This window comes from Papaver somniferum, chromosome 6 (assembly GCF_003573695.1).
Source record: "Papaver somniferum cultivar HN1 chromosome 6, ASM357369v1, whole genome shotgun sequence".
Classification (NCBI taxonomy): domain Eukaryota; kingdom Viridiplantae; phylum Streptophyta; class Magnoliopsida; order Ranunculales; family Papaveraceae; genus Papaver; species Papaver somniferum.
The window spans coordinates 48350383-48363990 of record NC_039363.1 but is presented as its reverse complement, the minus strand read 5'-3'; the positions used below and the strand labels follow the sequence as shown (position 1 = coordinate 48363990).

Below are 13608 nucleotides of genomic sequence, written 5' to 3'. Positions count from 1 at the left end.
CCAAACTAGTGACAAAGGTTTCCATGTGTTAGCTGGTAACCTTGGACGGCTAAGATCTGCATCTTTGTTGAAAAAGTGGCGTTGATTGTTGTAGGCCTACATTTTGGTAGCCGCATAGGGAAGGACGGGATGGTATGGCGGCAAGGTGGTTGGCATGCCATTGGCACATGTGTCATGGCATGCCTTGGCGCGGTTTGGTGTGGCCAAAAATAGGGTTTTGGGACAAAGGTTACCATGCGTTGTTTGGCGACTTGGACGGCTAGGATTTGCGTATAGGATGGAAGGGCGTCCGTTGATCGTCGCACACCTTCGTTTTGGTCGCCGCATGGGAAAGGCCAGCAGGGTATGGCGCGACAAGGTGGTTGGATCCATTGGCACATGTGGCATAACATGCCTTGGCGCGAATTGGCGTGGCCAAAACTAGATTTTTGGGCCAAAGGTTACCATGCGTTGTTTGGCGACCTTGGACGGCTAGGATTTGCATATAGGATGGAAGGGTGGCCATTGATCGTCGCACGCCTTCGTTTTGGTTGCCGCATGGGGAAGGAGACATGGTATGGTGCGTCAAGGTGGTTGGCCTTCCATTGGCACATGTGGCATGGCATGCCTTAGCGCGGTTTGGCGTGGCCAAAACTAGGATTTTGGGTCAAAGGTTACCATGCGTTGTTTGGCGACCTTGGACGGCTAGGATTTGCATCTAGGATGGAAGGATGGCCGTTGAGCGTCGCACTCCTTCGTTTTGGTAGCCGCATAGGGAAGGCCGGCATGGTGGGGTAAAGGCCAATGGCGCGGATGGCTTGGCATAGTGGGGCCTAGGGTTTGGTACAGACGACTTGGCATGGTGGGTCCAAGGAAAGGTGCGGTTGGCTTGGCATGGTGGGGCCAAGGGTTTGGCATGCCATTGGAGCGTGGTGAGGCTAGCATGCTTGGGGCCAAGCAAGGCGCGGTTGGCTTGGCATGGTGGGGCCAAGGGTTTGGCATGCCATTGGCGCATGGTGAGGCTGGTATGGTTGGGGTCAAGGTAAGGTGCGGTTGGCTTGGTATGCCATTGGCACATGGTGCGGCTAGCATGGTTGGCATGCCTTGGCGCGGTAGACGTGGCTGGCATGGTTTGCCATTGGCACAGTGGTGCGACTGGCATGGTTAGGATGCCTTGGCGCGGAGATGTGGTTGGAATGGTTTGTCATTGGCACAGTGGTGCGGCTGGCATGGTTGGCATGCCTTGGCGCGGATATGTGGCTGGCATGGTTTGCCATTGGCACAGTGGTGCGTATGGAATGGTTGGCATGCCTTGGCGCGGAGATGTGGTTGGCATGGTTTGCCATTGGCACAGTGGTGCGGCTGGCATGGTTTGCATGCCTTGGCGTGGTAGCATGAGAATTGGGGTTTGGCATAGATGATGTCAGTCAAAGTTAAGGGTTTTGCCGTGGAACATGACACATAAAAAAAAGGTACCTTGGTAATTCTTACGTAGGCATGCTGATCGATTCAATAAATGTGCTAATGGTCATAGTGACGTCATGTCAGTTGTACGATTTTACAATTTTAACCCTAAGTTAAAAACCACCATCAACAGCAGGCCAATAAGAGTTTCTGGAGATCGGAGGCAATGGACAATCGGGTTCTAACCGGAGGCCTATAAATTGGTTGTTGTCAATCAATGATATCACATATCTACTTCGTTTGAGTTGCTCGACACATACCGTTGTTTTTGGGGTGAATGTGAAACTAACATATTTTGAGAAATAATGAACCACACAATTGAATGCCTCAGCGATTAAGTGTCCACATATCGGCATGCTCATCCGATAATTCCCTGTGATCGGATGTGCCCCATGAAGACGACTTTGATACCTGACAAATTGCTCGTTGATACTACCTTCCCCGCACAACATTGTCTTGTAAAAGGCCGGATTCTCCTTTAGTTTCCACAACAACCTTTGCCTTACATGAGAGATTGCGCACCCATTATATCGCTTGGCACCTTCGATGAAAGGCCCTAGTTGTTGTACGACAACATTAAAACCAAAATTACCATCCGTAGGAACGTCATCGGTGGACATAATGAACTTTATAATGTATAGAGGTAGCTCTTCCAAGTAGTCTTTATTAATAGGTGTCAATCGAGTTGGTTGGCTTGGTGGCGATGGACACATCAGACATTTTTTCTTCAAATCTCGCTCACTTGTTTCGCCTTTCTCCGCAGCACTCCCACCCGTTTCTTAGAGTCCTCCAAGTACTTTGCATTGGTCCACTCATGTGCCCAAGGATCTCTAGTATTTGCATTTTTCTCACTCTTCTTCTTAGCCAACACCTTTGCATATTCTCTAAGTTGCTTTTTTGTTTCTTTGGAGTGTGGCCTACCTTTCCCTTTGACTTTTTGCGGTTCATGAACATTCTCCGAAGTTTGTGGATATATGATTGTCCTCATGTCATCCCAAAACATTTGTTTTTGTAGCTTGTTCATTCCTCGATACATCTCTATTATGGTTCTTCCCATTTCGTTGTCACCAAACTCTTCTCCGACTTCTTCTCCCTTTGGAAGGGGGATAAAACTTATATGCTTCCAAAATGGATCAATGTCGCTTAAAGGTATTAAGCCATGCTCGTAGTTGATTATCATATGGCGACAAGTGAGTCCCATAGACTTCTTCATGTTACAAACACACACCTTATCCCGCTTGGTTTCCCACTTTCCAATCAACTCGACTTCTATAATCAACAACTTCATACATCGCCGATATACGTTGTAATGGATTCCCTTGAACAATTGGTGATTAACATACTTTCCATTCACTTTTAATATACGTATTTTTTGGAACTTCTCTTTAATTCTATCAAAGTCGCGCTTGAAGTATTTTCTATAGCATTCCACACGGTCACAAAATTATCAACACATCCAAAGAGATTTGTCTTCAACAACAGGTGGTGAGATGACTCTACCAAACTTGTCGCTTGATTTCCCAAGTGTTTATATTTGTTGGTATAGGCATAAACAAACCTCTCTTTGTGCGTTTCCAACCATTGGCGAAGAACATACGATACAACATCGGGGTAATCGGGAATATCCCAATGGCAATAAACACCACAAGATTTAGATAATACTCTTCCTCGGTAAGAGACCAACACAATGACTCCCATTCACCATTCAAATCAACCCATTTAGCGTAATTTAGTTCGTATTGTTTTTCAACTTTCTCTTTTTCATCCTTTTGTTTATCTTCCGGTAGCTTCTTAACCTCCTCATATCATTTTTTCTTGGGTGGACATATTATTGGCTTGCACCCATTGACTAAATTACACCATCTATGGAACGTACAAAGCATATTATGGGCTAGTGGGAACACTAACTCTATTGCATTCATCAATGCGACTTCATTGTCGGTCACTATAACCCCGGGAATATCATCACCTCGGAATATTTCCTTAACTTTTTGTAGTGCCCAAATGTAACTAGGTTCTTGCTCGTCCCTTAAGAAACAAAACACAACGGTAAACGGTGACTTCGTCGAAGTACGCCCAACAATATTCAACAATGGCATCTCGTACTTGTTTGTCTTATAAGTGCAATCCATTATTAAAACTTCATGAAAGCATTGAGACAATTGAACACTCGTCGGATGCGCAATGAAGAGTTGTGTTATCTCTCCGTCCGAATCCACATCTTTTTGAACCGCGTAGTCTTTCTCTTTGGCCAAGAAAAACAATTGTTGCATCATTTGTCTATCTCTCCATTCCTTCCTTTTAATCGTCTCAATTGCATTGTAAATGGTGGACAAAGATGAGTGGTTATCCTTGTTATCTTCCTTTAGTATTTGGAGCATTTGAAGTGGGGAAATATTCATTTTCCTTATTTTAGCTATCTTGTCCATCTCGTTAGGAGTTAACTTTGCCGCCATGAAATGTCCTTCAAGATGCTCCGGACGAGGATGGTTATGACGACCTTCCATAACCCGGTAGAGAACCCATCCATCCAAATCTTTGTTATGATTAAATGATAGCTTGAATGGGCAATTAATCTTCTTTGAGAAAGTTTTGTTCTTCCTATTTGTCTTTCCCTTATAAACATAACCCTTCCTCTTCTGGCTTTTGTCGGGATCACGGCTTCTCTCACAAACCATTTCAAAGCGACTTTTTGTTCCATTCCCATTCAAAACTAATACGCACATGTCTTTTTGTGCATGTTGTCTAGCCCAACTCTTTGCCTCTGCCGGATCTTTGAATACCAAGTCATTTATGTAGAGATGAGATGTGTCCTTGTAAAAAATATCAACTGGGGAAGGTTGATTTTCCATTGGTATTGTATCACATTCAACCTACGAGAAATATCACAACGTCAATGACAACCAAAAACAAGAAACACTTAAAAGTTCGGCAATGTAAAAAGTTTATCGGCCTTACTGAACTCAGAGTTCGGTTATCTAGTCACTACAAATATTTTGCGAGCTTGCCGAAATTTGATGACAAATTTTCTCCTTAGAAGTTCGGCAACAAAGTTAGTTCACACGACTAAACAGAACTATAAGTTCGGTAACCCCGATAGTATACACGACTAAACCGAACTATTATCTGTCTACTCTATGCTATTAGTTCGGCAACGTGTTCTGGAAAAAGATAACCGAACTCGGAAAAACTCCATTTAAATGGAGTTCGGCTACCTGCGTATGCTACATCAAGTAACCGAACTGCACATACAGAAGAGTTCGGTTACATCGCAATGCATATTTGGTAACCGAACCACCTTGACCTAGCCGAAAGTTTTTACTGAAATTTTCATTTTGGCCAAATTTTTGCACAATTCAAACTACATTAACTAAATTTGATCCATACCTGAGTACCCATATCTTCATCTTCTGGTTGTGGCTGATAAAATTCATCATTTGGATCGTTAGCTTGAGTTTGGGGAAAAAACATTCATCATCTAACAAATAACTCATACTCGGATCGTTAGAAGTATTGACAAATACTCTAGGAGATGAAGGAGGTTTTGAATCTGAGGAGGAGTTATCATCACATGAATCACTCATATCATATTTAGAAAACTCAAAATAAGATTTTTTGGGTTCAACTCTATTCTTCTTCTTCTTCTCCTCCTCACTCAATAATTCTTATTCTAACAAAACTATCCCTATTAGTAACTCACTAATCACTAATTAATCATTACACTAACATTAACTAATCATTACACTAACACTGATTTAATTACAAAGGTTTTTTTTGGTATTAACAAAATACAAAGATAAGGATTGGCTCAATTTTACTTCAAATATCCATCCCAAAAATAAATGGGCAGTCCCCCACCAAAATAGGCTAGTGCCCAAAAAATCGTTCCAATTATAACCTTATCCCACTTGTAAGTCGTAGCCCAGAGTTGTAGCCCACAACATAGCTTCAAGAAGAGCCCAAATTTCTGCTTAATTAGCATGGATTGCTTGCTTTAAAATTCCTATTCCTGCAACATATGCCCCTGCAGAGTTTCTCATTATCATTGCAACTCCATACAAATAAAAAGAGTTCTCAAAAGAAGCATCAACATTAATCTTTAAAATGTCTGGTGGTGGAGGAATCCAATGATGTTCATGACCTACTGACTGTCTATAGCCCCGTTTGGGATTGTTTTTTTTCTTATAAAAGCACTTTGTAACCAACTTGTAACAAACTTTTTAGGAAAACAACGTTTGGTAAACTTTTTTCAAAGCGCCTTTCTCCAAAAGCACTTATATTTTAGGCCAATTTTTATAAGCTACCCAGGAGTAGCTTTTAAAAGCAGTAAAAGCAGAAGCTTTGGACCCACTGAATTTAATTAATTGATTTTCTATTTTAACCTTGTTATTATATTAAAAAGACAAAATCTATCCTTAAATATTTATTTATGTACAATTATTTCACTAATCAAATTTTATTAATTTTTGTTATAAATAATTACAACAACAACAATAATAATAGTATTTAAAGGTAAAAATTAAAAAAATTTAAAATATGAATAAGAATTATTATTATTTTTTATCTTTATTTAAATAATATTCAAAATAAAAAAAAAATATTTTATTATTAATAGATGTAATTTAAAAAGAAATTTTAAACCATGTCTATTTTCGTCATAGCCACATCATAAGCACTTCAACATGATAATTTGCCAAACAGAATTACAGTTTGTTGGTTCCACGACACTTTACATATTATAGTTTACCAAACGTCTGACTACTTTATTTTTAAAGCATAGCACAACAACGCGCAACACAACACAACAGAAAAACACTTTTGTAAAACTCACAACAATACCAAACTAGGCTTAAAATGCCTAGTGTGATGAGATGCTGAATCATTGGTCGAAATAGCTAAACTTCCAAATGTGCAAAAGATTGCAGTGATTCCATGGATAGAATGAGCTTCAGAGAAAAGATTAATTTCTACATCAAGAGAATTCCAAGTAGCAAACCAGCCATTAAGAGTTTAAAACTGACAAAGATAATGATAATTTTGGGGCAGACAAGCTCTCCATATAACTTTTGCAAAAAGACAATTGAAGAACAAACGATTGATATTAGAGCTGGCAAACAAGCCAAAACCCGCGGGTTAACCCGTGCCCGGCCCGTGAAAACCCGAACCCGGCTCGGCTTGTTTCAAAACAAGGCGGGTTCGGGTTGGAGAAATGTCGGCTTGTGAGTAAACGGGTTAATCCGTCCCGGCCCGTGAACCCGCGGGTTCAACCCGTAAACCCGTGAAGACGGATATAACATGATATTATTACTACTGAGCTATCTTTTTGGAGTCGCTAAGTATACTATTTTGGTATTCGCGAGAATGATGCTGTCTGTGGTCACATTAACAATTGCTGTCGTATTTTTGGAGTCGAGTCAAACCAGTGAGTTAAGCAAATAGTGACATAAAATAGGCAAGATTCACAAAGAATCAAAGATTCTTAAGCTGCTCATGAAAAACTGCCAAGTGGTACTTGAATACCATGTCTGTTTAATAATTTTTTCGTTTTGCAAAGAACGATACCTAAATTTGTCTGTTTGTTGCTTTCTTAATCAAGAATTGTAAATACGTGGCGCAAGCTAATTAAAGGTTAGAATTTTTTAAGCTTTCATCTGTTAGTAAAATGGTTAATTACTTGTTTATGTCTATTGTGTTAGGTTGTGGCGCAACCATAAAGTAGAAATAGATGTCATCTGATGTCATTGTTTTAGTTAGAACTAGTTCACCTTTTAGACTTTCTGAATCCCGCTTCATAAGACAATCAGTCTTAACGGGCGGGCTAACCTGTGAACCCGCGAGTTCAACCCGTTACGGGCACGGGTTGAAGAAATGACAACCCGTGAAAAATTTCAACCCGCGGGTTTCAACCCGTATAAACCCGAACCCGTGGAACCCGTAACGGGCGAGCCCCGGCCCGCCCGTTTGGCAGCTCTAATTGATATCTTCAATATGGGATGTATTACAAAGGGTGCAACTCATTTTATCTGTACCGGCATGATGTAAGTTGGTTCTAACAGGTAAAGCATTTTGAATAAACTTCCATAAGAAAATCTGCAGTTTGTAAGGAATGTGTAATTTCCAGAATTTTAACCAAAAATTGGTATTGAACAAAGAAGTTGAAGGTACTGAATTGATATTACACAAATGGTTGTAAGAAAATTTTGCTGTGAAGTTACCAGTAGATATGAGCGACCACATTAAAGTATCTTCATGATTCATATCAATTGGAATGGTTAAAATAGAGATTACCTGAAAAGGTGTGAAGAGCTTATGTAAAAGAGAAATACTCCACCGAGAAATACTTGTTTTTTTTTTTTAGAAGTACCTGAAATCATTAGCTGAGAAAGCCATTGAATATCATTGGTATTGAAATCATCCAAATTATACAAATCACCTGATTCACTTGTAATCCAGTTATGTTCCAAATGTTAATGGAATTACCTCTGCCAACCTGCCACTTACTTAACTGTCGAACAATTTGAACTCCATGAGAAATACTCTACCATATCCAACTGGATTTATTATTAACTTGAGGAGGTTCATACTTCAGATCATGATATGAAGAGTCATCAATTAAATTATCAAGATTGATAATAGTATTGATACATCCATCAAAATTGATAATTTCTCCCAAGAGTGCTACACTTGATCCATCATCCTCTTTGGAATCATAATGATCAGATGTTTCATCAAGCGTTGCACCAAGACTCTTATTTCCAGTGTATTTCTTATGATTTGGACACTCATTAGCAAAGTGATCGACCCCTTTACACTTGAAGCACCATGGCGTATCCTCATCGTCAGTATCGTTAGAATCCATGTTTTTGACAGAAATACGATTATGTGTCCTAGCTGACATAAGTGTCTTTTCTCTATAGTGAACCGTTTATTTCTCTACTTAATAAGTTCTATAAACTTTCTTGTGATCAATGAAACTGAGTTATCAAGATCTTCATCTGAAAAATCAGGATCAACAAGATTGTTCACAGAGTTATCAACAGTTTCAATTTTAAAATTTTCAGTGTTTTTCAGTTCCTTGAATGCAATATGCTTTGGATTGAAGTTCATGATCAAATATCTTTAACTTTCCAACTAGAGTATTCTGAAAAGAGTTTGAAGGTTATTTCCTTCCATGATTGCATGTTTCTTAGACTCGTATCTTGCTGGTAAAGATGGAAGAATTCTCTCACAATGTCCTTTTGGGGAATGGTCTTCCCTAATGCAAAACATGCATTAACAATTCCAGATACTTTTTGATTAAACTCATCAAACGATTCTTCATCAGACATACGATGATTTTCCCAGTCAGAATTTAGGTTTTGAAGCCTAACTTCTTTCTCTTAGGTATCTCCTTCGAATACGGTTTCTAAGATATCCCACGTATATTTATACTTAGTGCATGATGTCACATGGTGATGAAGATCTTGGAATATGGCGTGGATAATAGTGGTTAACCCATCAGAATTATGCTCTGCAGCACTTATCTCGGATAAACTATATTCTCCTAATGGCTTCGCACTAGTAGTTTCGTCTCTAACAACTGTTGGAGGATGGTATCATGTAACTACAAGTTTCCATGTCTCAAAGTCACGGGGTTGTAAAATGGAACGCATAACAATTTTCCACCATAAGTAATTCGAGTCATCAAATGCTGGAGGTATGTTTATTGAGATTGCATTCATGTCCATAAAATCAGATTGCTTCCAACACAGACTTATTAGGTCTTGAACGTGTTTGCCTGCTCTGATACCAATTGAAAACACCAGGGGTACCAAAATATACCACCAACTTTTTTCGTAGGCAATATGTATGGACAAAACCTAAATTCAATTCCGAGAGTTCAACTTAATGAATCTCAATCGAGGAATAATATTCAGAGTTATTTCCCTTTCTCTTACAATCAGAAAGTTTATAAAACCGAATCCGTAAACCTAATTTACGTATGAGAGTTCTTGGACGATCTCAAAAATTAATATCCAAGAATCATTCAAGTCGTATCCAATAAACAAGGATGGATGTATCTACTTTGATTTATTTGCGTACAACCTGTGATATTTCAATTATAAAGATAAACAATATAATGGGGAAAAAGAAATAACATAGACACCAGATTTTCAATTTTTTCGAACCAATTAGATTTTACCAATCAAATGTTCATCGATTTATCCCAAAATGCTTTATGAGCAGGCAAACACTACTTTTATACTTCAAGGGTCGTCGAATCGCTCTAACTATTTTACAGTTTCAAAACTCAATTTTGATATTTATTTAAACCAAACAGATGATGTAAATTAATTATCTCATTGGTAATAATCATGTCATCGAACATTGGACTTGATATCCTGCTGGACAGTAATCTCTTTGATCTCCGAGTAGGGAATATCTAAGCATATGTCCTATACCATAATACTCAGAAATCCCACAAAAGAGTTCCCAACTTCAAATGGACATTGGATCCTACAAATTATTCTCATTGTCTTACTGCGAGGATACAATATCTGTTGCTAAAGTAGTCAGATACCAGCCACCGTTACAATTAACGGTTTTCCGGTTTACCACCCGTTGATGTGATCATAGTAAGTTTGACAACATATACCTTATAAAAATGGTGAGGGATGTCGAGTCGAATGCCAGGCTAGTCGACAAACAACTTCCATTACAACTATGCGGGTACCCACCCGTAAGTGGGAGCCCCTGTGGGCATGAAAAATCACAATACTGGTTAAGCTCATCCAACTATCTTTCTCAGATGATATGAAGTGCTTAAAGAGTTAGTAATCTCTACATTGATTATATGACCTGCCACCATTTGCAGCAACTATCCTTCTCATTTCATATGGGCTACCTCGTGTGATAATAACCGTTGCTTAATTCACAAGCCGAGACAGATGATATAAATTACCTCGAATGAAATAATTATCTATTGTCTTTTAGGTAGTACAATTATCAGATGGTATGAATTATCTCGGAAAGGCAACAATCATCTCTTCACTAGATAGTATGAATAATCAGTACTGCAGCTACCTCTTACCAATGATATATACCTACCAAGGTCGCAATCATCCCTGAATATATGGTATGAACTTCCAAGTACCGACCAAACTAAGCAATATGAGCAACCTCGCACAATTGTGTTGAACCGCATAGCGGCTGCTTATGTACCAATTTCGTAACTCGAAAGGGATCAAGCACGACAATAATTCGTATTTTTCTTCTTTCTTTAGATAGTATAAACCATCTGTAATCATAACAACTATGTCTTTTTACATATCAAGTAAACTGTACCAGTAATAAATTTCGAGTAAAACGTTCAATGAGTGAGCCTAGATAATTTAACAGTTAAATTTGAACATCTAACAAGAAATATAAGAGTTCAGATTAAAAGCGTCAATATAATTTGGCACAGAAAGTAAATTTTGCAGCTCCAAATCATTCGGCGCTGCAAGTTGATTTCACATTATGTTCTAAGGTTTGCTTGAATGCTATTTTGAATTTGATGTCTTGGCCACGATTTTGACGTTGACTGTTGAATCTTGCACTCCATTACAATTCAATCTGTTTCCAAAATAGTCTAGAGTCCCCAAAGTAATTTGTATTTTCTGGTAAATAATCCAAGAACCATGAAAGTAGAACCCATAATCTCCAGGAATAAGAATAGTTGACTCATTTGATTTTAAATGATGTTTGCACGACAACAACTATCTAGCTAGCTAACACTTTTTTGCTGTTACATGAAAGTTGGTGTCTAAATTAAAATAAGAAAAAATCGATTCTCATTTCAATCTCCATTATGGCTTCTTCAGTACTATCTTTTGCTTTCTCAGTTTTCCCTAATCTGATCGTAATCCTTCTATTTACAACTGCTAATCCAGTATTAGGGTACTACAAATCAATCTTCAGCTTCGGAGACTCACTCGCCGACACCGGAAACGTACTCTACTCCCAAACAGATGAATATGTCGGCAAATTACCTTATGGAAGGACCTATTTTCATCGAGCTAATGGTCGATTTTCTGATGGTCGTGTAGTTCTTGATTTCATTGGTAGGTATCTGGTTCGAAGTCCATCAATCCTTTGGCGACACTTTCTGATACTATATCACGGTTTTGAAAACTGTTGTATAATACGAAGTATGAAATTTGTCATTAATAAATTCTGTATATGTATCAGCCCAATCTGTAGGACTGCCATTACTACCAGCGTATCTGGGTAGTAGCGGAAAGGATTTACACCAGGGAGTGAACTTCGCCGTTGGTGGAGGCACAGCTTTAGATGCTTCTTTTTTCGAGGAAAGAAAGATCACCATTCCTAGGAATGCTTCACTTGGAGTTCAACTCGAATGGTTCAAACAACTCTTGCTTTCCCTCTGTAATCCATCTACCGGTATGTCTACTTGTTTCTGTAAAACGCAGTTCAAACAATCAATATGAATCGTGGTTAATTATTGAGATTCAAAACTCACTGATTCATTTGTGCTAATTCGTTCGTTGACTATATTGATTAGTCGTTATATTCATGACCACTACTAGGTGATTGCCATGAATTTCTCAAAACCTCGCTTATTCTCATGGGAGAAATCGGTGGGAACGATTATAATCATCCATTCTTTCAAGGAAGAGGTCTAGAAGAGATTAAATCTTTCGGGCCTGGAATCGTTAACGCCATTTCCTCTGCAATAAAGGTATAAAAAAAATAACATTGAATTAATTAGAACATTACCAATTAGTGAGTTAACATCGGATGAATGACCGCAGGTTTTGATCAAGGAAGGTGCAGTGACATTCATGGTCCCTGGAAACCTACCCATTGGGTGTTCATCGTTGTATTTAACCCAATATAAGAGCCCCAACAAAGAGGATTACGATGAGAATGGCTGTCTCAGGTGGCTAAACGAATTCTCCATGCACCACAACAATTTGCTTCAAAAAGAAATAGATATCTTGAGAGAATTATACCCCCATGCCAAAATTATCTATGCTGATTATTATAATGCTGCCATGAAGTTTTTCGTATCTCCTGAAAAATTCGGTATGTCTTACTCTTCCACGACTTGTTCCTTATTCCTGGTATAATAACTCACCAAAAATTGGGCTTGCTGAGATCAAACCAGAATTAATAAAGCACTCAGAATTTTAATGGACTAACAATTTTTGGTAGTGCATTGTTGTGATTTCTTTTTTACTTTTGATTTATGACTCATAGAGTTATTTTTCGACGATTTGAAGGGTTTAAGAATGGAGCTCTAAAGGCATGCTGTGGAGGTGAAGGTCCGTACAACTGTAACAAAGATGTTCCATGTGGAAGCGTCGATGCAAGAGTCTGCGATGATCCGTCAACATATGTGAACTGGGATGGTGTCCATCTAACTGAAGCTGCATACCGATTCTTAGCCAATGTTTTGATAGAAGAAAATCATCAATTCTTCTTTCCGGCTGCCAAAATCATTGGTGCTACTACTACCCATCATACTGATGAACTGTAATCATTTTTTGGGGAAATTGGATGATAAGTACCTAAAATGGTGGGAAAGATAGAGCTCAGTGACTCTCCCCGATTGGTAAAAGAATTGATGGCCTATACCATAGTCCCGAGAAGATTTTCGCCTAGTCTACAAAATGACCTTGGATTAGTCACCCATTTATGTCTCTCTCCGATTAGAAAAGATCACAAATGATGCCACCGGGTGATGTTGGATTGTTTTTCATGCTAATTCCATTAGTATTTGTTTTCCTTGGTCGATATTCGGTATTCCCTACGCCTTAAAAAAATAAATAATTCGGTGTTTGTTTGTGAACTGCATTTTTTTCCATTTAGTTCGGTCTCATGGTAAAAGTTGTGATGTATTATCTCCAACAACATAGGTAATGTGGTACCTGATTTAGATCGGAGATTTACGTGGAAGTTAAACTGTCTGTCATAAAACAGGTATAGAGGAGAGTAAAGAGGGAAACACACACAAAAAAACTTTAATGTCTACGTTTCATTAAACTTGTGGTACATTTGTTTCAATTACAATTAACTCTATATATACTACAGCACATAGTGCTTGACTTACTCCTAAAACAACTCACCACTTGCTCACATTTCGTAACAACTAAAGAAGACCTATTAAAACTCCTAATAATA

At 38.6% G+C, this 13608-nt stretch overlaps 1 protein-coding gene across 1 annotated transcript; it reads left to right on the top strand.

The window, feature by feature from the left end:
- Positions 1–10951: 10951 nt before the first annotated feature.
- Positions 10952–13271, top strand: LOC113285640 (GDSL esterase/lipase At1g28580-like). Its single transcript, XM_026534451.1, has 5 exons — positions 10952–11525; positions 11653–11865; positions 12012–12163; positions 12237–12510; positions 12708–13271. Exons 1-5 carry the CDS (start codon positions 11273–11275, stop codon positions 12962–12964), a joined length of 1149 nt encoding a protein of 382 aa, XP_026390236.1. The 5' UTR covers positions 10952–11272; the 3' UTR covers positions 12965–13271.
- The last annotated feature ends 337 nt before the right edge of the window (positions 13272–13608 follow it).

Coding starts and splice junctions, on each gene's coding strand:
- LOC113285640 (XM_026534451.1), top strand. CDS start 11,273: ATGGCTTCTTCAGTACTATCTTTTGCTTTCTCAGTTTTCCCTAATCTG. Junction 11,866..12,011: donor CCTCTGTAATCCATCTACCG/GTATGTCTACTT, acceptor GACCACTACTAG/GTGATTGCCATGAATTTCTC. Junction 12,164..12,236: donor CCATTTCCTCTGCAATAAAG/GTATAAAAAAAA, acceptor GAATGACCGCAG/GTTTTGATCAAGGAAGGTGC.